Here is a 26,555-nt window from a genome sequence, read left to right as displayed (position 1 = left end):
TTTGTGTTCTAGTTTCTGCTTTTCGATTCTTCTTCTGTATTTTTGGAAAGTGTCAGTATAGTGGGACGAGCTGGATACCCGTTCAAAGTGTGCACCGAGGAAGTTTGCCTGGTCTTCCAAGGTATCACCCTGAGTGTTTACGAGTGGAAGTGTGTGTACTTGTTTTCCTGCTATCCTACCAACCATATTCCAGACTTTGGCCTCTTGTGTATATGAATTTATCCCTGATAAAAACTTGTGCCAACTTTCTCTTCTGGCCTGCCGGCGCGTTCTCCTGCCTCGGGATTTTATTTTCTTAAAGATCTCAAAGTTTTCCGCTGTCGGCGAGTTCCGCAGCAACCTTCATGCCCTGTTCTGTTCCTTTCGCGCATTCTGACACTCAGTGTTCCACCACGGGACGTGTCGTTTGCCGGGAAGTCCAGATGTTTGTGGAATGCACTTGGCTGCTGCGTCAGTAAGAAAGGCCGTGAAGTACTGCACAGCTTCATCTATGCCTAATCCGCATATTTTGGTCCAACTTAAGTGAGTAATTTTTTGAAATTGTTCCCAGTCAGCTTTGTTTATCAGCCATTTGGGAACATGTGGAGGACATTTATGTATTATTGGTGTACTCAAAACCAAAGGAAAATGGTCACTTCCGTATGGGTTATTTATGACTTTCCACTGAAGTAATGGTACAAGTGAAGGAGATGCGATACTGAGGTCTATGGAGGAGTAAGTATTGTTTGCAAGGTTATAATATGTTGCCTGTTTTCTATTCAACAGACAAGCACCTGACGAAAAGAGGAACTGTTCGATGAGACGACCTCGTGCATCACATCGACAGTCACCCCATAAACCGCTGTGCGCATTCAGGTCCCCTAGAACCAGATAAGGTTCTGGTAACTCGTCTAATAAAGAGTGAAAATCATGTTTTTCCAGGCGGTGTTGCGGTGGTATGTATAGAGAGCAGATGGTGACGAGCTTATTCAATAGAACTGCTCGAACAGCCACTGCCTCTAGGGATGTTAGTAGTGGTAGATGGCTACATGCTACTCCTCGATTAACAATATTGGCTACACCACCAGATGATGCCACAGCATCATCTCTGTCCTTTCGAAAGACAACATATTGACGCAAAAAAATTTGTATTCTTGGATTTTAAGTGTGTTTACTGTACACACAGCACTTTTGGAGAATGTTTGTTTAGAAGTTCTTGGACATCGTCGAGGTTTCGAAGTAGTCCTCTGACGTTCCATTGTATAACTTGTGTCTCCATTATGGGAGTAAAGAAGTGCTGTGTGTACGAAATTAGTGTGGCTGGTGTCTAAAGAGAGAAGTGACTTATCTTACAGAGCCTTTAGAAGGCCCTGTAATTACCGTTTTGTCTTTTTTAGAGCGGTCGAGGGAACCCCGCCGCTCTTTTGGCGCAGTCTGCGCCGGTGCAGTTGATGTGTCCATCGCCTCAGGAGAGGCGACGGATAATGTTTTCGTTGTAGGCTTCGTCGTGACAGACGGAGCCTTAAACCCCACCGGGCTGGAGGTCGATGGGACCTCTTTAGTTTGTGTGGTGCCCTGGCTGCTGCCAAGGTTCACAGGAGCCTTCGGTGGGGCTGTATTCAAGGAGGGTGGGGCAGCCGAGGCTGCTCCCCCCATGGGGGCTTGTGGCGTTTGCCTCGGCATGCTGGGCGTGGTCCAAGGCATTGCCGAAAACCGAAGTGGTGCTGACCCCCCTCGCACCACTTCGGCATACGATGTGTTCCCAGAAAAATGCGGGCAAACGCGCTGCCGCGCTTCACGGAAGCTTATGTTCAATTTAAACTTTGTACTAATAATTTCTTTTTCCATTTTCCAGGCCACGCATGACCTGGAATATGCAGGATGGTCACCCTCACAGTTTGCGCAGTGCACTTGTAGCTGACAGTCATCGTCAGCGGTATGACCTTTGGTGCCGCATTTCGCGCAGGTAATCTGTCCTCGGCAGCTCTGGGAGCCGTGCCCGAATCTCTGACACTTAAAGCAGCGCCTCGGGTTGGGTATGTAAGGTCTAACTGGCAGTTTAAGATATCCTGTCGCTATTTCAGTTGGGAGGGTGCTAGATGCGAAAGTTAGTATGATGTGCTTCGTTGGAATTTCCTTATTTTCTCTTCTTATTTTGATACGCTGCACCTGAATGACGTTTTCCTCTTTCCAGCCTGTTAGAAGTTCATCATCAGAGAGGTCCATCAGGTCTCCATCTGATACAACACCCTTCACTGTGTTCAAGGTTCGATGCGGTGTGATTGTGATAGGCTGATCCCCAAATGCTGTGAGTTTATGTAGTCTCTGGTACTGTGCGTTGTCTTTTAATTCGAGTAACAGGTCACCACTGGCAGTCTTTGTGGCCTTGTAGCCTGCGCCTAGCGTTTCTATGAGACATTTGGACACAAGGAAAGGTGAAATACATCTAGCTTTCTTTTCTGTACTTTCACAGTGAATTATGTGGTATTTGGGGAAGCTATCTTTTTTGTTTGGAACAAACTCAAAAATTGCATCGGTGCGCCACCTCTTGGAGGGGCGATTAGTTGTAAGAGGGCTAGGGGTTCCCATAAATTTGATAGCTTATTCGGCGGCCATGCCAGCCACCCACCACCGAGCCCAACAAGCGGACGCTGCGAGACGCGAAGGAGGCGCAGGCGCCAGCCGTACATGGCCGCTATAACCTAATATATCTACCCAAGGTTGGATATTTACACTAGGTTAACCCTTGCCGCCAGGAAAAATTGGAAGTAAAATGAAGTGAGGAGAAGACAGGAAAGATGTAAAGTGAGAACAAAAGACGAATATGTAGGGAGAGAAAGATAGGAAAAGGCGACTGCTGATTTCCCCTGGGTGGGTCAGCCCAGGGGTGCCGTCTACGTGAAGCCGGGGCCAAAGGGGTGTGTTGCCTCTGCCAGGGGGCCTTAAAGGTCCAATCACCCAGCGTCGGCTCAACCCCCAGGATCCCCTTTTCCCCGGACACGGCAAAGCCACGCACGGCTAGGCGTGGGAGGGAGTAGAAACTCCCCCGTTAGCTCGGGTCCGTGGTGTCGCTACGCACCAAACGCCTACTTGCGCAGGCGCCCCTGCGGGCAACACCTTGCCCCTTGTGAAGAGCATAGATGTGAAGTTCACGTTAGCACAGCTCATTACATGCACGGTTGATAAAAATGACACTTTGCATGCGCATTGCTCATAACAGATATGAGTCGCTGTTTCATAATGCTCATTTGCAGGTCTCACATTGAGTGACCATAAAACTCGAGGAATACAACACCGATCGTAAGTGTTTTATTGTTTCAGCATATAACAGCCAACGTCGCGCGACGTCCTTCATTGCGTACACACTAGCTGGTGGCCAGTTCTTCTTCGGCCGACGTCGCGGTGCGATGCTCACAGTGCTCGGCTGCGATCTCGTCCACGATCTTCTTGACGTCCGGGTGACGTCCCAGCACCTCGTTGAAGGCGGCCCGTGTGAGCGAGAAGAAGTGGCAGTAGCGATCGGCGATCACCGTGCGCAGCCGCAGCATTTCGCGCAGGAGGCACACCTCTGCGTCGGTTTGAGTTGGAATAGACAAAAGGAAATGACGAGCTCTGGGCTGGGCGGACCCTTTAGCGCCGCGACGTCGATTCAAGTGCCTCAGTATGCCGACGGCACCCACCCCTGTTTACAAAAATGAAGTAGGTCTAGGGTGTTTCAAGGCATGTGTCCAGTATTGTTTAAAAATCAGAAAAAAGACGCTATTTGCTCCTGGTCTTCGCAGTTGCTTTTCCTGTAGTGGCAGGCATCTCAAGAAGGTTGAACATCATTTGCAACAGTAGTTAAAAAGCTAAACAATTAACGTTTTACTTATTGGAGTTCGGCATGTCAAACGGGAAAATTGATGTCTTTGCAGAAAACTCATTGCCGCTTCGAGATTATACAGAAAAGCGGCCTCTAGTAATGACCACGAATTCTCCTGAATTCTGCGGCGAAACCGAAACCAACCGAACGAAGAGCGCAACAAGCAGACGACTACAGTGACGTAACTGTTCAAAACAGTGGTTACATGGGTGCAGTTTTTCCCCGTTGGACAACGTGTGTGTGCCGTATACGTGCTATAATTGAGAGCGCAGCCCACAGACATACACAGCGAAGTCGCTTGATGGTTGACATAACAACGCTCCCTCATTCAGTTGCGTTCTCTCGCGTTTAGGTTTCCCCGCAGACTTGGGGAGAATTTTGTTGATTCGCAGTTATTACTAGAAGCCGCTTTTCCAAAATCGCAAAGCGGCAATTAGTTCTTCGCATAAGGAAACTTCAATTCTCCCATTTGACTTGATTGTCACTCCGGATTATTTTAACTTTCCTAATTACGGTTATAAATAATATTTTCAACCCTCTTAATATGCCTGCCACTATAGAAATAGCAACCGTGAAGAGAACGAGCAAATAGCGCCCTTTCCCGATTTTTCAAGACTATCAGACACATTTCTTGAAACACCCTGTGTTAGTATATCATATACATGCAACTTGTGTCCCTGTGTTAGTATATCATATACATGCAACTTGTGTTGCGCTTCAATGCCATGTTTTGCCCTTCACGGCAGCTTAGTGGTTAGGGTGTTCGACTGCCCATCAGAAGGTCGCGGGATGAAATCCCAGCCACGGCGGCCACGTTTTCTTTATGGAGGCGATAATTTTTCAGGCCCGTGGACTTTCATGTATAGATACATGTCAAAGAGGCCCTGCAACACCTTGCGAGTATGAACAGAAAACACAGTCCATCGCTAGTCGACCAGGTTCAGAGAACACGCGAGCCAGGCATAATAGCACAGCGCGCGCCTTGAAATTTACAAATAACTCTCAAAACCAGCTAGAAACAATTACCTCGTCCCTCGACAAATGATGCGACGAACCCAAATGACCGTGCCAAAAACCCAAAATCCCCGGCCATCAGCTTATTTGAGCATTGTGAGCTAGATAACTATAACAGCCACCGGCAGGATGGCGAGGCTTGCCGGCGCCATTGCTCGTAATCCCACTGAAGGTAAGCTGCGTGTTAGAAAAAAAAAATGTAATAAGTGGTCGTGATCACGAAGCGCGCGTCACATAACTTCACCCTGGTCCATCCCTCCTTTCTTAGCTTACAGCACACTCGGCGGCTCGAGAGAAGTCAAAAATCGCTTGCACCGCGCTAAACATTTCTGAAAGCTCGCTCGTACTTGACGGATACTAAAAAATTGCAATAGTGTTGCACGACGTCTTTAGAGAACGACAAGTCGCCGAAATTTTCGGAGCCCTCCACTAAGGCATTTGAGATAATCCTATCGCGGATCGTAGACGTTAGACCAAAACAACTATTATAACGTCTTCTTTGTTAATTTTTCCCGCCACCTATGTAACTTTTTTTGTGCGATAAAGTTTCAGTTGAAAGTAAGTGCTAGACTGCGTCATACTCGTCTGATTTTGCCCTCACGTGAAGAAGGTACAAGTTTCTTTTCGACTGCGCAGAACCAATTAAACAAAGCTCAACATTACAAGGTGACATTTTATGTGTGTTTTATTGAAGTGCAAAAAAACATTCACATATAAAGATGAAGAAAAACTGAACAAGAAACTGATATTCTTTGTTATCAACTTGTGCAGGGGGTGCTTAGGTATTTGAATTCCGCATCACCTATAGCGTGCATGATAGAAGGTACACTGATATATTTTTTTCCTTCGGATGTAGAACGCTTCGATGATCTCTCTTGCCATCTGTTGATTATGACGTGACATTATCTTAGCGGTGACGAACAATTGAGTGCAACCGCATTGTTCACAATGGGCAGCGTGCGAAAATGGTTTGGTCTTATAGTGATCGTTTATGCTCCCTAAGACAAATATTGACGCGTCTTTCGCTTTGTGCAATGTATGTTTTTTCGCATGATAATAACATTTGATATACGATGGCCTTTTTGCAATAAGTATACTTAAAAGTGTGTTTCTTGCCGACATTTCTTAGAACACTCCCTTTTACTCTAATCTGTGTGTCCAGGCTTTTCTGCAATTTTGCGCACATGAATTCCAGCTAATATGTAATGAAAAAAACTACGTCAGAACCGTCACGTTGAGCCACGTTTTTCAAAGCGTGAGCCACATGATCAGTATCGGAATGACCGTGTACTTTTTGGCTCTCGTAGCCCGTTCTTTGTTACCACCTGTGAGCACCTGTGAACGCCTGTGAACGATTTGGTTTCGAACGTTTGCGCATCTTTTCACAGGCTTGCGCAATGGTGAGTTCCGGAAAACCTGCTTGTTTGAGTCTGGCCACCTGTTCGCTGACGCTAATCTGTAGCCCGTCCTGACAGGATTTCTGCATGGCTGAGCGGACACATTGACACGACTATGTCCTGTTCGATTATTTTTTTGAATAATTTGATGGGAAATCTAGTATTATAGCTTTAAGTGAACGAAGATGATAGCGTCAACACACATGTGTAGGCATTGATTGATACGTGGGGTTTACCGTCCCAATACCACGATATGATTATGAGAGACGCCGTAGTGGCGGGCTCCCAAAATTTTGACCACCTGGGGTTCTTTAACGTGCACCCTAATCTGAGCACACGGGCTTACAGCATTTCCGTCTCCATTGGAAATGCAGCCGCAGCAACTGGTATTCGATCCCGCGACCTGCGGGTCAGCAGCCTTCAGTCGAGTACCTTAACTATTAGACCACCGCAGCAGGGTTAGGCATAATATCTAAGCGCAAGTCTAAGAACTGGAGCACCCCTTCTGTCACCAACTCAACCGTGAAATTTATACCATTGCCATTCTCCCAGGACACTTTAGAGATATTCACGGAGTGTCGATAATAATCTCGGACGTCAAAAGGCACCAAGTAGTCATCGACATAGCGAAAGACATGCTTGACCAACCCATCCAAGCCTTGCACCAAGTTCCTGTCCAGAAAACTGAGAAATATTTCACATAAGGCCGGTGCTGCCGTACAGAACCATGCAGATTCCCTTTTTTCTGTATGTACAGCCCTTCATTATGTTAAACATAAGTGGACCTTGACGCAGAAATGTCCCCTCGTCAAAACATCCGCTCGCGCGCCCAACCCCGTAGATTTTTTAATCTATATAAGTAAGGTCACTTGGCTTGACGATCTCTTTCAAACTAGGCCCAGCGTTTGAAACCCACCACCGAACCGGTCCCCGGGCAAGACCGTGGCCACAGTGATGCCCATCGCGTCGACGACGCGCGCACTGCCCGACTGTAGCAGGTAGAGGCGGTCGCCCATGGTTCCCGCCGCGGCCACCACGTCGTCCGGGGTGAAGAACTCGAGCTTCATGCTGGCCACCAGGTCGCGCAGGAACTCCGGCTCGGCCCGTGCGAAGAACGGCACGTTGCGCAGCACCCGTCGGCAGTTGTGCCACATCACGCGCTGCGTGTGTGTAGAATATGTGCGACAGAGGGTCGGTGTCAAAGAAAGACTGAAAAGACGCTGGTTGTAGACGGGCTCGCTGGTGCACGTCTGAGCGTGAAAGTAGTGCGTCGAGGTGATACAAAGAAAACATATCAGCTTAGAATGACTTTGTCATCTCTTGACAAACATTAAAGTGGAACTCGCATATGACGTCGAAGAAGAAAAAAAGCGGTATGCCTCCTGCTCCCCCTCGAAAATGATTCCTGATTACGGGCCTGCCTGGGATTATTCTCTGTTGCCCATTTACGGAAAGTCATCGATTTTTTTCGGTTGCTCAAAGTGAGTGCGCTGGAGACGGAAGTGGGGCCGTGTCCCTTTGCATTTTCGGTCAAGCCACACATATGTGTTCATGTATTTATTCTTTGTCAAGCGTTAATAAATCCAGTAGTTAGTCAGCGCTTCGTCAGTGTGCTTCCTTTCGCTGTTTTCGGTGTTTTCGTTTTCACGCACTAATAAGTCGACGTAGATTGTTGAATTAGCATTCCAGAAACATTGCAGTGTTTTAATTATGTCTAGAAGACGCCTGTAGTTCAAAAGAAAACGGCATTTTGAAGGTTCGCGCATTATTAAGGCAATTCAAACCGTCCGTCGTTGGAACGGACTTCTGACGCAGCCATCACGGTCGGCCCTTCACTGCCCCACAACCGGCGCAGAGGACCGAGGGGCTTTAGAGGAGCAGCATATTTCTACAGCCCGTAAGAAAGCAATGAGGCTAAAGTGGAGTGAAAAAAAAAGGAAACGAAAGGTCCCCTTTTTGATAAATGAGCATCTCACAACACCAAGCACAAGGCCGGAGTAATCATACAATAAAAAAAAACATAGTGCGAAAACACTGACTATCACTTTGCTGTTCGAGTATTTCTTTGATTGACAGATAGCGCTTGTTTCACTAGTAATAGTAACGTTGGGTAGGCTTCGTGCGTCGATCATGCAATGAAGAGCGCAGATATTACCAGTAAAATGCAGTTCGTTAACGCTTTTTCATTCGCGGGCAATCGGCTCAAGCCGCTCAGAACAAAGCGCCACTGTGTGCATTCGACCACCTATTCATGCACACTACAGCAGTGAGAACACCGCCACCTGTAACCGAATTCCTGGCTAATATAAAAACCGGCGGGCGCCAGGCCGCACTGGGAATCGAACCTTAGCTCCCACATTGGAGGCGGCGCTCTATCTATGTGCAAAGTTCCCTTCAGGAGGAGGAGGTGGGAGGGGGGAGGTGACGGAGGTTCTATTAAGTCAACGTATGATGTAGACTTTGCTGCAAAGCGCGCGGTCGGAGATTCGCTACCCCCGGACCACCCGTTGCGTGCCGTGTGCCTTGCAGCGCTCAGCGAGCAGTCCGGAACCACCCTGCTCAACTAAGAGCCCTGCCGCTGGAGCAGAAGTGCCCCACTACCATCGAGACGCTCCACAGGACTCCCGACTACTACTGGCTGCTGTTGTTGCTGCGGCAGTTGCCCTTTCGTCCCAGTGTTGCGACCTGAGACCTTTTGACTGCTCCTATCCCTACACCTACTACTTTCCTATACTCTTTATTGCCCTTCCCCCATCCCCCTACAAGACACTGCACTATGTTCCCTTAAGGGCTGCAGAAGTAAGCGTCTTTTTTTCTTTTCCACCTATCATTACCCCCCCCCCCCGCCTTTCTTAGGTGCTTGAGGGTCTCGCACCTCCCTACACCCCCTCCCCTCTTAAGCAAGCCTATGCATTCGACCACCACAGTGTTGGAAGTGTGGATACTCATCTCGATAAGGGAATCATAAAACATAACATCGCAAAAAAAACGACGGACTAACATACAGAGACAAACCAGCGATGTGTGTTAGTCCATCATTTTTTTTTCGCGCAATTACTTTTTTATGATCATGAATAACCGACTAGCTTGGGTCAACGCCATTAAGGTGGTGGTTTCTCCTTCCCGCCCTCATCCATCTTTCGCACTTCCACTCCCCTTCCACGTCAGCGCTGCGCTACGTCACCTCCAGCAGAAATGGCCGCCTTTCCCAACTTGAGACCGTCATATTCCACGCACCTCCCGTAGGGGATCCGACAGCGACTTGATGATCTGGTTTTCGTCGAAGACGAGCCCCTTGAAGCGGTTCTCGGCGTAGTCCCGTATACGGCGCCCCAGATTTATCGGCAGCATCTTGTACTGCATATAGTCATCCAGGTCACGTATCTTGAGAAAGAGAACAGAAAAAAAACAAGTCACTAATACAGAACAAGCCAGTTAAGCAGGTGTGAATATTAGTGTAATTCGGTCTTTGTATCCAATCGCAGGCCCAGAAACGCATGCATGTTTTAGTGTGCTATGTACAAAAAGATTTTCAAAAGATTCCGCAGATCGCACGTACCTTGGCTGCAGCGAACAGATTACTTGCATCATAAAGGCGCGCAGAACGTTGCCCTCTTACAAGATCACACAACAAACAGCAATGCCAACTGACATGAAATAATAACACATATATGCAAAAGTTGCCCGCAATCTGCGATTCAAGTTATCTTTTGAGTACTCAAAATTTAATTGCATTAACGTTCATTACTCAAAAAAATACCGGGGCAAGGTTGCATAAATTCAGTTTATTAGTGTTATAATCAATGGAGAAAAAGTTATGGTGTCATACATGAGAGAACTTAAATCATATCTGCGAAGATGTTATTGCTGCCACGAGATTTCAAAAAAAGCAGCCACAGGTAATTTTGGCAGTGCAATAAAACTAAATTTCCAAGCCCTCTTAATATGTCCCCCACAACAGAGCAATTAATTGTAAATGCTGCGAGCAAATCTTCTACTCCGTTATTCATAAATATTTTCACACATTTCTTGAAAGTTGGAACGCCCTGTAGCGGTGGTTAGCAAACTTTTCAGGCGGAGGGCCACTAAGCTGGCACAGTGGCGGCCATATGGCAAAGTAGTGTGGAGGAGGGAGGGGAGGGACGTCAGCCAATTTACTGTACAAATAATAGATATAAATCATGGCTATTTTGATCACGCACTGTTACAAGGTTGCAGTTATAGTTTAGAACTGAATATACAGCCTGAGGTAAATAATGCCAAGTGGGTCTTCACATAAGAAGTGGCAAGGAGAAGGTGGGTATCTGGCGTCGTACCATGGGTTGCATACAGCACTGTGGACCACCGGTTGCTAACGCCTGCCCTACGGAATATAAACAGCAACACGAGTAAGTTGATAGCCGCACCCTTTGCCTGTTCCTGAGGTAGGTGAAGTTCATGGACATGATCATGTCGATGCAGGCGCCGACCAGCAGCGCTTGCAGGGCGTGACCCGTGGCCATGCAGCCGCAGCGGAGCCACGAGTCGGTCATGCTGTCCGCCTCGGTGGCGCCCATGCCGACGCCCAGCATCATGGACGTCGAGCCGTACACCGACCACGAGTACTGCACCGGCCACGACGCATTCTGCGAACGAGTCGGGAAGGCTTTCGTGCGTACGGCGTTCATATCACACGCGACACAAAAAGGCACTGTAGGTAAGGAAAGACTTCGGAACGGTTCAATGAGCTGGTTCGTGCTCTGCAAGCAGCAGGAACAGTTACCTAAAAGTAAAAAGAAATAAAGAAAAAGGAACGCCAACTTGTCATTCGTCTGGGCATTTTCAAACATGGGGCTGCTCCGCAGGGGGATTTAGCTGGGCTAGCTGGTACTGACTGAATGCTTCTATCGTATTCGCAAACAAACACAGCAACAACAAAGAACTAATTAGGAGAATCACCAGACCTACCACTGATAGATGTCGATTAAAACCAGTTGAAATCCAGCGGTTCTTTTGTGACGTTCTGTGTAGCCTTCGTGCGTGTTCGCTAGTATTATGAAAGGTGTTCCACAACTTCGGGCTGAAGGGTTATTTATTTCAAAACAACAATTTCAAGAAGCCTCGCCACAATTTTTAAAGGGATCATCGAGTGGCTTGACATCAAAAGAGCCCATTACTTTGCGAATCGACTGCCGCAAATTTCTTTAGAATTCATCAAGCTATATATATATATATATATATATATGAGATATGGCACAACGGGAGCGTTGTCAACAAGGATAAATATATTTATTTCCCAACAGTTTCGGGAGGGGTCCTATGAAGGGAGGACCCCTCCCGAAACTGTTGGAAAATAAATATATTTATCCTTGTTGACAACGCTCCCGTTGTGCCATATCCCATACCTTCACGAAGACTAACTGGCCCATTGAATTATTATTACTCCCACTATATATATATATATATATATATATATATATATATAGAGAGAGAGAGAGAGAGAGAGAGAGAGAAATAAGGAGAGAGAGGACGCTACGAACTGAGGCGTCGAATCGCGTACGTGTGCCTTATACTTTCAATTAAGATCGCGAGCGCACGCGATAACTATGATGCTCAAATCGAATAATGACTACGGATTTCGGGCATCCCTATAGGCGACTTAATTGCTCAAGTGACTTCCTCGGACGAATCGCTCAGTTGATTCACTTGCATTTATAAAATAGTAAGCGCTCATCTACCCACCTAACACGAAGGGGAGCTTTATTTAGGAATGAGCACTTAAGCGCGAATATTGGCAACGCATCAATAGGAAACCAACAAAAATATGTGCGCTATTTAGCGTGACCTGGTGCCGAAGTCACAAAATGCCCAAGAACCTCCTATGCTCCAAACTAAGCGGAACCCTCCACTACGACGCCTCTGATAGCCCGACTCGATTTGGAGCGTTAAACCCCATGAATAAAGCAGCCTATCATCGCTTTGATGACCTGGTCGCTTAACTATACCCTGATGACACCCGACTAATTTCAATAGGCAGCCATCATTGGTTAATTGTCCACATGAAGTAGGTAGTAATTTTAAATCAATGCGCTCCTTGCTAGGGTATTTGTTAATTGACTATTTGAGTTAACAGCCTGTAGTACCTGAAGTTCTGTGTTTCCAATTCCATCAGAATCACACACGCGCGAAATAAATTGCTTCTTCTCGTATCGCACGTGGCCGCACTCACCCATCATATAGGCGCTTCAGTCAATCATCTATCAATCGATGAATCAATTACCTATTTATTTTCATTTTGCACTTAAAGGAATAGATAGTGCTCAAAGCTGTGGATACACATTAGTGAGAGTACTGTCCTCTAATGCCGTTGACCACCGAGCACTGCCGAACATTCTGAAAATGAAGCAGTTGAAAACTAAGTAATACTTAGAAGGAGATGTACTTTCAAGCGAGAAGAAAACTCCGTATGCATACATGCGCATATACAAGCATATTCGTAAGTCCGCACAAATACTAAGATGACCCCACTCTGTCGGAAAGCAGGTTGTTGAGGGCTGATGTAAAAAATGCGCAAACTCTTATTTTACTGCGATCCCCGTTGAAAACTACTACTTTAGCAATATGTGTCTAGGGGCATATTACTCGTCCCAAGGCGCTTTTGAAGTATCACGAAAAGGTGGCCCAAAGCGCTTTTAGGATTATGTCGTTTATGTGGATGTTCTTGCCCCCAAAATACACAGCATATTCATGGACTGAATAATCACGAGGGATGACGTCCGTGATTATTCAGTCGGGGCCTCTGTCCGTGTGTCATCCCATCCTCTAGATGGGATGACACACGGACAGAGGCCCCGACGCACGCGCGGACGGGCTGACGGGATGACACACGGACAGAGGCCCTGACGCACGCACGGACGGGCTGACGGACGCATGGACGGACGCATGAACGAACGGAAGCATGGAGGGACAGAAGCACGAATGCACGGTTGCACGGACGAACGGACACACGGACGAAAGCACAGATGGACGGACGCATAAATGAAAGGAAGCACGGACAGACAAACAGACGGCTGGGCACACAGACGGACGCACAGAAGCATAGACGGACGGATAGAACGAATGGAAGCACGGGCGGACGTACGCACAGAAGCATAGATGAACGTACAGACGGACGGACAGAGAGACAAACGAAAGCAGACGGACACTCGGATGGAAGCACGGACGGACGGACGCATGAATGAAACGAAGCACGAGCGGACAGACAGACGGCCGGACGCACGCATGGACGCACAGAAGCATAGGTGGACGTATGGACAGACGGACAGACGAATGGAAACACGAAGAGACGGACGCACGGATGGTTGGACACATGGATGGACGGATGGATGCTTCGCCCCACTCATCATCATTCATTCTGAGGATATGCTGTGAAAACCACTAACGCCATGTAGTTATACTATTCCCAAGGACGTATACACACAACGCCATCTATTGAGCAAGTCATAAACTAGAGGTGGCTACATCCTACATACGGAGGAGGAAACGACCCACGGCCTAAGGAGCTTCAACCCTAAAGCATCACATTTCAAATTATCGCAGGGAAGACGAGCACTCACCGCCAAACTGAGACGCGCCACCCAGGATTTGGTGGGAAACCCTTCCAGGCGGTCTACGTAGAACTGCAGGCAACCGTGCCAGTGGATGAGGAGGAACAGCATGCCCAAGTTGAACAGCAGACGCACGTACGCTCCTTTGGAATACACGAACTGCGCCAACAGTTGGAGCAAAAATGCGATGCGTCTTGAGCATCGCATCATTCAAGTGATCCTGAACGACGCCCCCATTTTACAGAAAAGAAAAAAAAATACGACAGATCCCACCTACCATAGGAATCAATATTATGCGAAGCATGCAACAAGTGTTGCCACATTATTGCTTACGCAACCTAATAAATAATTTAGGCAGGTTAAGTATCCTGGCAGTGCTTGGCGAACTCTTGTTTTGACGTCATTCCTGATGCAAAGCTGGATGCCATGAAGAAAATGAAATAGAGAAATTTCAATCGAGCCAGGTTCTTGCTATGACCCAATAAGCAAGGCAATTGGTGCGAATAAAATGAGTGAGTGAGTGAGTGAGTGAGTGAGCCCCGACGCTTACGAAGTTTTCCTCGACGCCGGCTATGTTCCTGATCACGGTGGTGAGCCGACCAATTTTCGGCAGTGCCAGCAGTTTGTTGACGCGCAGGATGCTGGGGTATGCCGACGTGGTGGAGGGGTCAGCGGCCCCGTCGCCCGTGTGCAGCGCAACCATGGCAGTGTAGTCCAGCGGCAGGCAGCAGAACGAGTCCACGTAAAAACAGCCACGCCGGTATTGTGCTGCCACGTAGTCGGGATCCATGTTGATGCGGCCGTGTTCTTCTTTCATGGCAATGCCTGTAAAATAAAAAAAAACTTTAAAACGTGCTGGAGTTTACCGTCCCAAAATCACGATATGATCATGAGAGACGTCGTATAGTGGAGGGTTCCGGAAATGTGGACCACCTAGGGTTCTTTAAGGCGCACAAAAATCCAAGTACACGGGCCTCGATCATTTTCGCCTCCACCGAAAATGGGCCCGCCGCGGCCGGGACTCCATACCATCACCTGTGGGTCAGCATCCAAACCCCATGACCGCCAGAACGCCGTGACGGATGCATAGCGATGTCTGAAGGAACATGCACTGACACAAGCAGATATTTCTCCGTCATCGCTAGCTACGTCTACAGTTGTCAAAGAAGCGTATTAGTGTGTATGCGGCAATATCGCTACGTGGCATGCGTAACAATACTATCGAAGATGGAGCGTTGCGATCGTCTTGACCATATATCGAACGTGCAGTGTAGTGCCTATTCTACTGATGTCAAAATGTAGTGCAGTGTAATGGCTATTCGTGTGCAGTGTAGTGCCTACTCCTCTGAACGTGCAGTGTAGTGCCTATTCTACTGATGTACGAAAGCTGAGTAAAGTTAGCAAAATTATGCCTCGTTAATCAACACGTCGTTAAGTGTAATACAGTTTTGACGGTATTATCCGGTATTATCCGGTATTATCTGCTGGCGCCAGTTTCAGTTAGAGTATACAGTAACGGAGGGATGCACTTGGTGGCTCCTGCAGCCTGTGCATGCTAGCGACATGTTGAAACGCCCTTATAGTGCACTATTTTGTGTACTATCAAGTATCCTCCTTTTATGATGCCCAGGCGTTCATTTCTTTGATCACCTCCCCCCGCCTCGTGCTAGAAAGATGTTATAGTATAAGGCGAACGCTTAATGGGACAGTGGCTCAACATCGCAGACGAGCAAAAGATGGGGGTGAAGTTAAGGCGATGGTGCCATGCTTGCGTGTGAAATGTAGTGTTCGTTTCTGTGTTGTGTTGGAGTCATGCGATTTCACCGTTACATTTGGTGACATGCAGCCCGGTGGGATTCGAAAGTATGAAACACCCAAAGGATGACTTGAGGCGCGACTCTCGTGAAGAGATTTTGGCAAGTTACGATCACAAGTGGACAGTTATTACAGAACAGATCTGTCGCCACTCGGCAAACTCATCCCTACGTTCAACTATCACCGCTAGTTCTGTCGCCAAAGCGACACGTGCGCAGGGCGTCTCTGAGAGACGCACGGCGCCTGCAGAAGACGCTGCATACTTCATTCGCTGGAGAAGCCAGACGTTGGTAAGGAACAGCATGCCGTCTCTAAGAGACGTGGTGCACCGTCTGAAGAAGCTGGGAATCGCATTGATGGAGAAGCCATACGATGATGAAAAAGAGTGCAAGTTTTTCGTCGAGAGCTTCGACTTGGGCAACTGTGCCACGGAAATTTGCGCTCAACGTCGAAGGAAACGAAAATCAATGAAACGCAAATACGAGTAAATACGAGAGTAAATTAGGAGTGCACACTAAAAATCTGGACATTTGCTGCAGTTACAATGCAGCTAGAAAAACTTCGTAAGAACAGAAGTGCGACAAAATGTCTGTCCCACTAACAAGTTTTAAGGCGGGGCATAGACTGAAACGGAAACCTGCAAGATAACTGCAAAGGGAGGAGATTTGTAGGTGGGTTCAACAAGTCCTTTCTCATCGGAAAGCTTTCAAAGAGTCATGCACCCAGCACCACCGATCTGCAAAGACAAGACAAGAGCGGACATACAACGGCTGTTCCGTCCTATGCAACCTCTGCAGTTAGACCTGAGCAGCACTATAATGGTGAACGACAGAAATCATCGACGGCCTCAGAAGACAACCTGATGTAGTTGCAGGTTCTGATCGGTACCACGCGGACGGCACGTCACCCCTGCAGTCTCCGTTTTTCTCCGTTTTAGAAGGCCTCGTCATCGAACAAAAGTGTTTATGTTCACCGACGAGACAGCAGCTTTTGCAGCGGTTGGAACATTCATGCCTGCCATACAACACACTAAAGACCTGAGTTTCCTTCCAAAACCCCTGGTGAATAGCGCAAGGTTATACTATGCTGCACGAAACCCCCGAATGAATTGTCGGGCGTGAAGGTCGGGCGGTTGATCAGTGGGGTCGCGCTATATAGCCCACGTTCGTAGTCATCGTAATACCTGTCCTGAAGTTGAAGATGACGTCCACGAAGAAAAGCATGTCGGAGGCGATGTTGAAGATGCGCCATTCGAATCGCTCCTGCTGCGCCCTCTCAAAGTAGGCGATGTTCAGAGGCACGAGGATGACGCTGGCGAAGCTCATCACTACCATGCACAAGTCCCACGCGTTCCTGTAGCAGGACAACAATTCAAGACACGTAGATCACTAAAGTGCAGATTGATTCGTTTTCAAGGTTGCGATAGAAGTATCATGCGTTACACCGCAAAATGCCCCCGTTCACTTCGTCTATCGTTCTCGAAGACCAAATCGCCAACCATGTTTCTAACTTGTCCCAGAAAAAGAAGAGCCTCTTTTCACGTTGTTTGGTTACAGAAGGGCGCATATTTGTAGAATACAAGGAAAACCTCTCATAATAGTGGGTATAACTTAGAATATGTATTTGATATACTTGGCAAAACGAGAAAAATATGGAAAGTCTGCGGATTTCTCACCAATACTTTTCTTCCCTGCCACTACTGGTGTTCGACGTCGGTGGACAAAATCGGAGGCTGCACAGAGTCGGTGTTTGTACACATCGAAAGGTCCTATAGCAAGCTCGTATTTATGAAGGTTGATGTATCGCATCAACAGTTATGACAATCAGCCCGGCGAGATTCACTGTTTACAGGACACACGGCCGGACGTTGAAAATTCAAAAATAAAATATTGGTTGCAGAACACCATGTATATGCTACGATAAGGTGCCCACCTGAAGGTGGTCTTCGGGTGTATCATCCACGGGACGCTACGCTCCTGTCGAATGGGCATACCGTCCAGGATGCGTTGTTCTTCATCGTCTAAAGGGTACAGAATACCTTGCCGTATTTTCGGCGGAAGTAGGAACCCCTTGAGCTGCCGCTTGAACATCGTCACCAGTCTTCGCTCTACAGCTTCGTCCTGTAATGGAACGAATGAGTTTAATCTTTATTGCATGGGAAAGAACAGTTTCCGGCCACAGCTTAACGCAAAAAGATAAAATTATTCTCTTGCACGAAAAAGGACGTGGTTTACTCACATTGCTAATGCCCTTAAACATATTGATAATTACCTTTTCGATAGGCGGCCTTGTTTATTATCTAACGCTGTGGCAGTGCATTTAGAAAGGGCTACGGCACTTAAAAACGTATTAACGTAGATATTTATATGGACGTCTTCATGCTTTGTAAGATTCCTTTTCAGTGAAAAAAGAAGGTGCCGCTTGCAGTAATGGCGCGAGGCTGTAATCATTAGAGAAGCTGTTGTACGACCTCGCTTCAAGCTTTTGCTACTGATGCGAAGATCTTGCTAGAGATCCAAAATTTTGCTACTAATGCTAAGCTCATACTAGGCATGCTAAGTTTTTTCTACTGCTGCGAAGTTCTTGCTAGGGATGTCAAGTTTTTGCTAGTAGTACCAAGCGCGGTTAGGCTTCCGTCCATTACGCACGTGTCACGTTAGAGAGTTTTAGTTCCGAGGACCCCCAGACTCCCGCGCACGCTGTTACGCCTGGGAGTCCACACCGAACGTCACTGCCTTTGCAAAGGCAATCTGTGTCAAGGCCAGTGATCGAGCCCACCTGACGCGATACACTCAACGACGTCATCAAGTGGCGGCGCTGGTCTGTTACGCAACGCACAGCGAGCTCCCTCACCCCACGAGCCTGATAAAGCAATCGGCGCCTTTCAGTCTGGCGAGTCTTACGCAATGCGTGGCAACATCCCTCATCCTTGGGTGCAACCACGCACAGCGGCGGGTCCCCGTAGGAGGATTCTGACATCACGGCCAGCGGCGCTTCTGGTTGGACGTTGGTGGCGCAAAGATCCACCCGGTGTCTATAAAAAAAGCCAAGCGGCGCGTCGCCAGCAGTCGACCTATGTGTCAGAGAAGCCTCTCAATGCTTCGAGTCCCTTCTATGTCGGCGCGGCTGGTGTCCTTGTAAGCAGCGAGTTTCGTGGCGCCCTTCGTAACCTCGTCGGCGGTGCGTCTTCGTAACAGTGGATGGCAGCTGCGGGATCGGCCGGCGTCGGCGACATCCATGCCGTGAGTGCCTGATGTTTTCCCTTGAGATCACCAGACTACTCTACCACAGGTTTTATTTGTTTAGAGAAGGGCTGTGTGGAGCATTAGAGTGAGCTTTCATCGTTTCAAGCCAAGTCAAAGCACTTTGAAACCCAAGGTAATGCGGAGTGTGTAAACACGGCAGTGTTAAATATTGCTTGTGTGTCTTGCTAGTAGACTTATAGTGGGTACGGAAAGTCGATTCTTAACAGGGCAAACAGAAAGAGGCTAGTGTGAACGATGGAGAAGAATAAAGTGAGGAAACTCATCGAAATTTGTGAGGAGCTTGGACTTACTTTGGTTTGGGCCGTGCGAAACGAAAGCAAGCGATCCTCGAGATCATGAAGGATGAAGTAGTATCGGCTGAGGAAGTCGATGAGGCCTGGGCGGATATCAAAGCACGCCGCGAGGAGGCTCAAGGGCGAGAAGTAGAAGTTCGCGACCGTGAAGAAGCTGAAAGGCGCGAACGTCGCGAGCGTGAGGAGGCCGAGAGACAGGAGCGCCTCGAGTTGAAACGAATAGAATTGGTAATCCTACAGTGTTCGCAGGCGCCTAGCGTAGCTCCTGCGACAGTTCAGGTCAGCGGTTATAGAATTTGGGACCAACTGCCACCGTTCGTAGTAGGCGACGACATGGCGAAGTGTCTCGTCAAGTTTGAACACGTCTGTGAGTGAAATGCTTTGGAGCGGTCTCTTCGGGCGCAGAACCTGTTAGCTCTTCTTCCCGGCGAAGTGTCCGACGTGATGACATGCTTGTCAATGGAAGCCTTCGAGAGCTATGACGAGGCTAAGGAAGTGCTCTTGAGACGTTATAAGTAGTCACCTGAGGCTTTTCGGCAAAGGTTCCGGTATGCTAAACAGGGGAATGAGTTACACATTGACTTCGCGTTTCGTCTTAAAGCCGATTTAATTGAATGGCTCAAGGGCGTAGGTGTTTATGACGATCGCGATAAAGTTGTAGAATGCATTCCATTGGAGGAATTCTACCACTGCGGCGAGAAGGATGTGAAGCTTTGGCTGCACGACAAACTTGATGAACTACAGCTAAACAAAGCAGCAGAGTTAGCTGAGGAGTATTATACTAGCCGAAAGTTGCATAGCATGGCAGTGTGCGTTGAAAAGGATGAAAGGAAAGAGGGCTTTTCAAAAAAACCTGATCAAGTGAAGCCCCGCTCCACACCGTAACTTTAGGAAGGACCCGGCTCTTACGAAGGATACTGTAGGGGAAGGGCAAACTGAAGCAGAAAAATCGAGTGAGGTTCCTAAACAACACAATGATACCACACGTGCGTTTGAATCACGGAAGCCGCTAATCTGCTACAACTGCAAAAAGGAAGGGCACATCGCGATAAACTGTAAGCAAAAGTTTGCTTTCGCAACAATCCGAGAATCGGAAAAGAACACGTGGTTGTTAGAGCCGTATCTCCAAGAAATTAGTGTGAATGGGAAAACGTTTCGAGCACTTCGAGACTCAGCGGCCACCATGGACGTTGTCCATCCTTCGTTGGCGTCTCCGGATGACTTTACAGGAGAATGCGTGTGGATCAGACAAGTCGCCGAGGAGCAGAGTGCTTGCTTACCAATCACTACGGTAGTCATTGAAGGCCCTTTCGGTAAGCTTGGCACCGAAGCGGCTGTGTCTGCCGCGCTTCCCGATTGTTTTCCTTATCTATTTTCTACTAACTCAGAGCAGCTTATCAAAGAACAGGGTAAATCATTCTTTTACAACTTAGCGTACATGGCCCTCACACGATCCCAGGCGCGGAAGCTTTCGCAGGCACTTGATTTTGTTCCATGTGGTGAAACACCACCTGCAAATGCTGCTCATCTGTGAGACCTTGGCGTCGAGTCGACGGAACCTCAGACAGCAAATTCTCCGTGTGAGTCATTTGAGCAGTCACTCGAGCGGCCCGTCGCCGAAGGGACTGGCGCAGTCTCCGTAGGCGGAGGAGACGACATGGCGCCATTGAGTCAGAGCGAGAGGGGTGCAACGCTCTCGCCTGTAGCGGAAAGTTGGAATGAGCTGTCGAGGGTTGATCGAAAAACACTCATTCGATAGCAGCGTGAGGACCTCTCGATTAAAGCGCTACTGGAAAGCGTAAACTTGAGAAAAAAAAAAGGATGTTCCCTTTTTTTTGAGAAAGCGGGGCTCCTGTATCGGAGCTACAAATGCGCAAGGTCGCAAGTATGAGCAGCTCTGGGTGTCACAAAAGTATCGTCGCGAACTCTTGGAACTGGCGCATAAAAACGCGTGGGCAGGGCGTCTCGGTATAAAAAAGACCAAAACTAGAGTTTCCCTTAAATTTTAATGGCCGAAATGCTGGAAGGATATCGAAGGCTTTGTACGCTCATGCGACACTTGTCAGCGAGCGGCGAAATCCACGAACAAGTGGAAGGCACCCATGAAGCTTGTGCAAATTATCACAGAATCTCTTCGGCGCCTAGTAATTGATATTGTCGGGCCATTGCCAGAGTCAAGGCAAGGTTGTCGATACATCCCGACGGTCCTCTGTGTAGCCACGAAATTTCTGGAAGCATTACCACTTAAGGCGCTCAATTCTCCTCATGTCGTGGATGCACTGCTATCTATATTTGCACGCGTCGGATTTCCTTCTGAAATCCAATGCGACAATGGTAGTGTCTTCACTGCCTTACCTCTACCTTTTTGGATAAATGCGGAATAAAAATAGTGCACAGCTCGATCCATCACCCGCAATCTAATCCGGTAGAGCGTACGCATTCCATTCCTAAACGGATACTGAGAGCTCTTTGCCACGAGCACAATTGCGACTGGGAAGCATATATTCCTCCCGCTATGTTCGCTTTGAGATCAGCTCTTCATAAGAGCATTGGTATTAGCACTGCAGAGCTTGTGTATGGCAGGAGTTTGAGAACACCATTGCGAATGCTACACGAGTCCTGGGAGGGATTCGAGGAGGACCCTAATGTAGTTGCGTATGTTCTAGACCTCCTTCAGAGGCTTGTAAAAACGAAAGATCTTGTGGAAAGCCACATGAAGGCTGCGCAAGTGTTGTCAAAGGAGTACTACGACAAATCGGCGAATAAGCGCACCTTTGAAGTAGGTAGTCAGGTAATGCTGCTGCAGCCGTCCAAAAAGAACAAGCTTGAGGTTCATTGGGAAGGGCCCTCCAATTTAATATTGAAGCTTTCTGATACCAATTACGAAGAGAAATTAGGAAGGCGGCCGAGCAAAATTTACCACAGTCACTTGTTGAAACCGTACATTCTATGTCAAGCGGTCGTAAATCTGCTTTTGAATGCTTCCGAGGAAGAGGGAGCAGAAATTTTGACCTCTAGTGATGTAATCGAAAGGGGATCGGAGGTAATCTTGAAGCAGTTGAACCTAGAGCCTAGGTCAAGTGAAGTCCAGAAGGATTGATTTATATGTGGGGTTTAACGTCCCAAAACCACCATATGATTATGAGAGACGCCGTAGTGGAGGGCTCCGGAAATATTGACCACCTAGGGTTCTTTAACGTGCACCCAAATCTGAGCACACGGGCCTACAACATTTCCGCCTCCATCGGAAATGCAGCCGCCGCAGCGGTCCAGAAGGAGGACCTGAAAAAGATTGTTTTCGCCCCACCGCGGTGGTCTAGTGGCTAAGGTACTCGGCTGCTGACCCGCAGGGCGCGGGTTCAAATCCCGGCTGCGGCGGCTGCATTTCCGATGGAGGCGGAAATGTTGTAGGCCCGTGTGCTCAGATTTGGGCGCACGTTAAAAAACCCCAGGTGGTCTAAATTTCCGGAGCCCTCCACTACGGCGTCTCTCATAATCATATAGTGGTTTTGGGACGTTAAACCGCACATATCAATCAATGAAAAAGATTGTTTCCGAGTTTGAAGACGAGTTTTCGGGCCGTCCCGGAAACACGACGGTGATCGAGCACGATATCGAGCTAACTTGTGAGGAGCCAATCCGTAGCAAGCCATATCGATGTTCCCCTGTGCAAAAGCCGATCATCAAAGAGGAGATCGAAAAAATGCTGGAGTTGGGAGTCATAGTACCGGGCGATAGTGACTATACATACCCTCTAACATTGGTTCAAGTGCCGGGAAAAGATCCGAGGCCATGCATCGATTATCGGCGTATTAACGTCATAACTCGACACCAAACTTACCCGATACCAAACCTAGAGGAGAGAATAGAAACTGTGCCACGGTCTAGCCATATTTACACGTTAGACCTCGTGCGAGGGTATTGGCAAGTCCCCCTTCAAGGAGCGCGCTAGCCGCTATGCCACACTCGTTTCTCCATTAGGAACGTATCGTTTCTCAGGCTTAATGGACCGCGTTCTTAATGGCCTGTTTGAGTTCGCTCTGCCGTATGTTGACGATGTCGCCATCTTCTCAAACAACTGGGAAGAACATGTCGAGCATTTACGCGTCGTGCTGAACAGGTTGAAAGAAGCTGGTCTTACCGTGAAACCTAAGGTCCGTTTGATTCACCTGCACCGCGAGAACCAGTTCACGAAGTGCTGCACCCTACCGTTCAATTCAGCGGTGCAGCCTAGCGCCCTCTGCACACCGCCGTTCGTTTCAAAAAGTGCGAGAGAGGTGCAGCCTTGGTTCACGTTTTATCCCGCGTTTTATTGCACCTCTGGTCACGGTGGTGCCGGTACAGTGCCGGCGTGGTGCAGCGCAAGCAGACGATTGCAGCAGCAGCAGCTCTGGCATCGACGATGGCGGTGAGAACAAACGTAGACGGCGTGGAAACGCTCCTGACACCTATCCTTAGCGAAGAGGGAAGCCGAATTCCACAGGGCGACGGTTTTGCCTACAGTGCACCATGGTAGGCATACACCTGTTTAGTCTGCTGTCTGATTATTATTCATAGCGCCTGTGATAACAGAGTTCAATAAATATGTGAACGTTTCGACACCAAGTTTGGCTGGATTCCAGTGCGCTGCTTGGTACTCGGACGGGCGTGTAATGTGCATCTCGCATATTTTGGCACCACAATCACTTTGCAGGCACTCGTGTGGACAGCATTTGTTAACACAAGGCCGTTTCACAAGGCTTTAAAAACGTGAATTGCGACGTGTTGTGTACGTTTTATTGTCTATGGATAATGTTACTACGGGCATGTTGAAAAGTTTTAATAGCCACGTTAGAGAGATTTCAGGGTAAGCAAGTTAACCCTGAAATATCTCGCAAGCACGTGTACACGGTCAACAGTTTGGACGTTGCCTTCTGTCGTCTTTTGCGGAGCCTTTCAAATCGTTCAATTCTTCACGTTGTGGCTATTTGTGAGGTCCTCAGTATTTTTTATCTCAATATATTCGCGTTCTTCACAATGTTGTGTATATTAAATGGCGGTTCAGTATGTTAAAAAAAAACTTACTCCATGACGACACTGTTTTTTTTTCAACAAAATAATGCTAGCAAGTTCCAAGCAGTTCACTTACCCCAAATTTAGTACGTAGTAATACAAGTATTTAAAGGTGCAAAATATAACATTCTTTTATTATTTTGTCTTTCATGCACATCTGTTGTTTCATTATTTCCTACAAGATGTACGATTTTGTCAAATGAAATGGCATCATGCAACCTTTCAATCAGCAACAAAGCCTTCCTGAAACATGACTCTTGCTACATTTTCTTTATAGATGGAACAGTAATCACATTGGTTTTTGAGGACAATGGGCCACAGCAACAAAACTGTGATGATGACCATGACTTTGCTAGTGAACGTATGTAAGACGTTCCACTTGTGGCACCCAGCCAAGCTAGGGAACATCCTCCAGAGCCTGAGCTGTGGAGCAGGCAAAAAACAAGATTTTTAATTAACAAATACACGGAGCTTAAAGATCTTGCCGGCAAAAGGGGTGACTTTCGGTAAGTGTTATTTGGAGTAATTGTGAAATGCACCACTTGTCTAACCTATACATGTTGTTTCTAACACATGCCAAGTTTTTTTGTTTGTGATCATTGTATTTTTGCATGTATTTCTTTCAGCACAAAAAAGGCCCTTTGGCAAACACTTGCCGAAATGATTTCTAGAGAATTTGAATCTCTGTGTAGCCCACTGCAAGTACAGAACAAATGGAAAAGTCTCGAGCAGGTGTACAAACGCACCAAATCAAAAAATAATTCTTCAGGAAGTGGAAGGCTGTCTTGCGAATTTGAAGAGTGAGTACTGGTTATATTCAGCTATTTATCACCATACTAACAATATTTTTTTTATTTCTAGAGAACTGAGTGATGTTCTGGAAAAAGAACATCACATCACCCCGACAGTATTCATTACCCCTGGAAGGGTGATTGAAAAGAACAGGTAAAGTTATTGTACCTGAAATGTAAGTATTTCATGTTTGTGAAGTTACATTAATTTCAGGGACGGCCACAATGCAAGCAGGCCTAATGATCGTCCACCAGTAAGTGCGTCTCAGGATGCAGAACCTGCCAGACCAGAATGTGCGGCTGCTGAATATTCTGGCTCAGAAGAACCTGCCGAACACGAAGACCCCGCTGCAGCTGAAGAAGCGTCAAGCCAACCCCATAAAAAAGGAAAAGGGTGGATTGCACGCCAATTCAATGTCTCCTTCAAGAATTTAGAGAAAGCCAGAAAGAGAGGGAGGAGCGGTCGAAGGCAAAGATGAGCCTTCTTGAACGCCTAGTGACTACTGTGGACAGCCAATGTACAAAAAATTGCGAATAAATTGAGATGAATCAAAATTGTCTTTCTTAGACACCTATATAGTCGACTCTTTAATACCACAAATTCTTCACACTCTCACTTCACACTATCGTTCATAATATACTCATTGAGGCACTAACAGTGCTTTTGAGTAATAGCCTTTCTCAGACATTCAATGTATGCAGCCAAACTTCGGTCTGTGACACCAATCTCATCATCATTTCCAACTTCTTCAATCTCTGCAGCTTCTTGGAGCTCAATAAGGAAATCTCTTTCTTTGTTGCATATGTTGTGCAACACACAAGCAGCCATTACTATAAGGCAGCACTGTTTGATTGTAGCAGTGTCAACAAAGTAAAGCCTTCGAAACCTTTGTTTCAGATGACCGAAGGCATTCTCAATGGCACATCTCTGCTGCGAGTGGCACTTGTTATAGCACTTTTTCCATGCTGGAAAAGTCTGTTCATTATCCCGGTATGGTGTCAACAACCACGCAAGCAAGGGGTATGCAGAGTCTCCAAGCAGGTAACTGTCTGCACACTTCGTCTGAGCTACCTCGAAGAAAGGGCCTTCACGAAGCACCCTGGCATCGTGTCCAGATCCAGGAAATCCTATTAAAACGTCAATGAACTTGTTCATGTCATTGCATATTCCCTGGAGCCCCACAGATGAAAATTTTTTGCGGTTAAAGTACGAATGCGGCGACTCCTCCGGCTTCTTAATCTCTATGTGGCAACCGTCCACACAGCCTATGGTGTTGCGCGGATCTTTACCTTCGCTCCTTAGCAAAAAGCCAGTCTTGATCCGTTCTTGCTCACGACTGTCTGGCCAAGAAATGACTGCTTCGCTTATACTGAGTAAAAAGTTCAATACGCGCTCAATGCACGTGCGCATTGACGACTCAGATATATCAAATCTGTAGGCAAGGAAGTACATACTCGACTGGCTACCGAGGTAGCTCAGCACTACCAATCAAGTCTTGT

At 47.4% G+C, this 26,555-nt stretch overlaps 1 protein-coding gene and 1 long non-coding RNA gene across 2 annotated transcripts; one reads left to right on the top strand and one right to left on the bottom strand.

Annotated features, from left to right (window-relative positions):
- Nucleotides 1–3,344: 3,344 nt before the first annotated feature.
- LOC119187271 (potassium/sodium hyperpolarization-activated cyclic nucleotide-gated channel 1-like) lies at nucleotides 3,345–17,912 on the bottom strand. The gene is made up of 9 exons (XM_075867631.1): nucleotides 17,892–17,912; nucleotides 17,586–17,773; nucleotides 16,837–17,006; nucleotides 14,389–14,663; nucleotides 13,848–13,997; nucleotides 10,659–10,877; nucleotides 9,490–9,636; nucleotides 7,169–7,412; nucleotides 3,345–3,547 (listed from the first exon to the last, which is right to left on the bottom strand). The coding sequence occupies exons 1-9, from the start codon at nucleotides 17,910–17,912 to the stop codon at nucleotides 3,345–3,347; spliced, it is 1,617 nt and encodes a 538-aa protein (XP_075723746.1).
- A 6,607-nt stretch (nucleotides 17,913–24,519) lies between these two features.
- On the top strand, nucleotides 24,520–25,581 carry LOC142768884 (uncharacterized). Its single transcript, XR_012885516.1, has 4 exons — nucleotides 24,520–24,770; nucleotides 24,891–25,064; nucleotides 25,126–25,209; nucleotides 25,270–25,581. It is a non-coding gene; the product is annotated as an uncharacterized LOC142768884 (long non-coding RNA).
- Nucleotides 25,582–26,555: the final 974 nt, after the last annotated feature.

The sequence above is a fragment of the Rhipicephalus microplus genome, chromosome 1 (assembly GCF_043290135.1).
Source record: "Rhipicephalus microplus isolate Deutch F79 chromosome 1, USDA_Rmic, whole genome shotgun sequence".
NCBI classification, from domain to species: domain Eukaryota; kingdom Metazoa; phylum Arthropoda; class Arachnida; order Ixodida; family Ixodidae; genus Rhipicephalus; species Rhipicephalus microplus.
Note: the sequence above shows the minus strand (reverse complement) of the source record. Positions and strands in the feature narration are given on the sequence as shown.

Excerpts from the sequence above, each read along its gene's own strand:
- LOC119187271 (XM_075867631.1), bottom strand. The coding sequence starts at position 17,912 with ATGTTTAAGGGCATTAGCAAT. Across the intron at positions 17,774-17,891 it reads TGTTTAAGGGCATTAGCAAT|GACGAAGCTGTAGAGCGAAG; the intron begins GTGAGTAAACCA and ends GTTCCATTACAG. Across the intron at positions 13,998-14,388 it reads CCGGCGTCGAGGAAAACTTC|TTCGTGTATTCCAAAGGAGC; the intron begins GTAAGCGTCGGG and ends CTGTTGGCGCAG.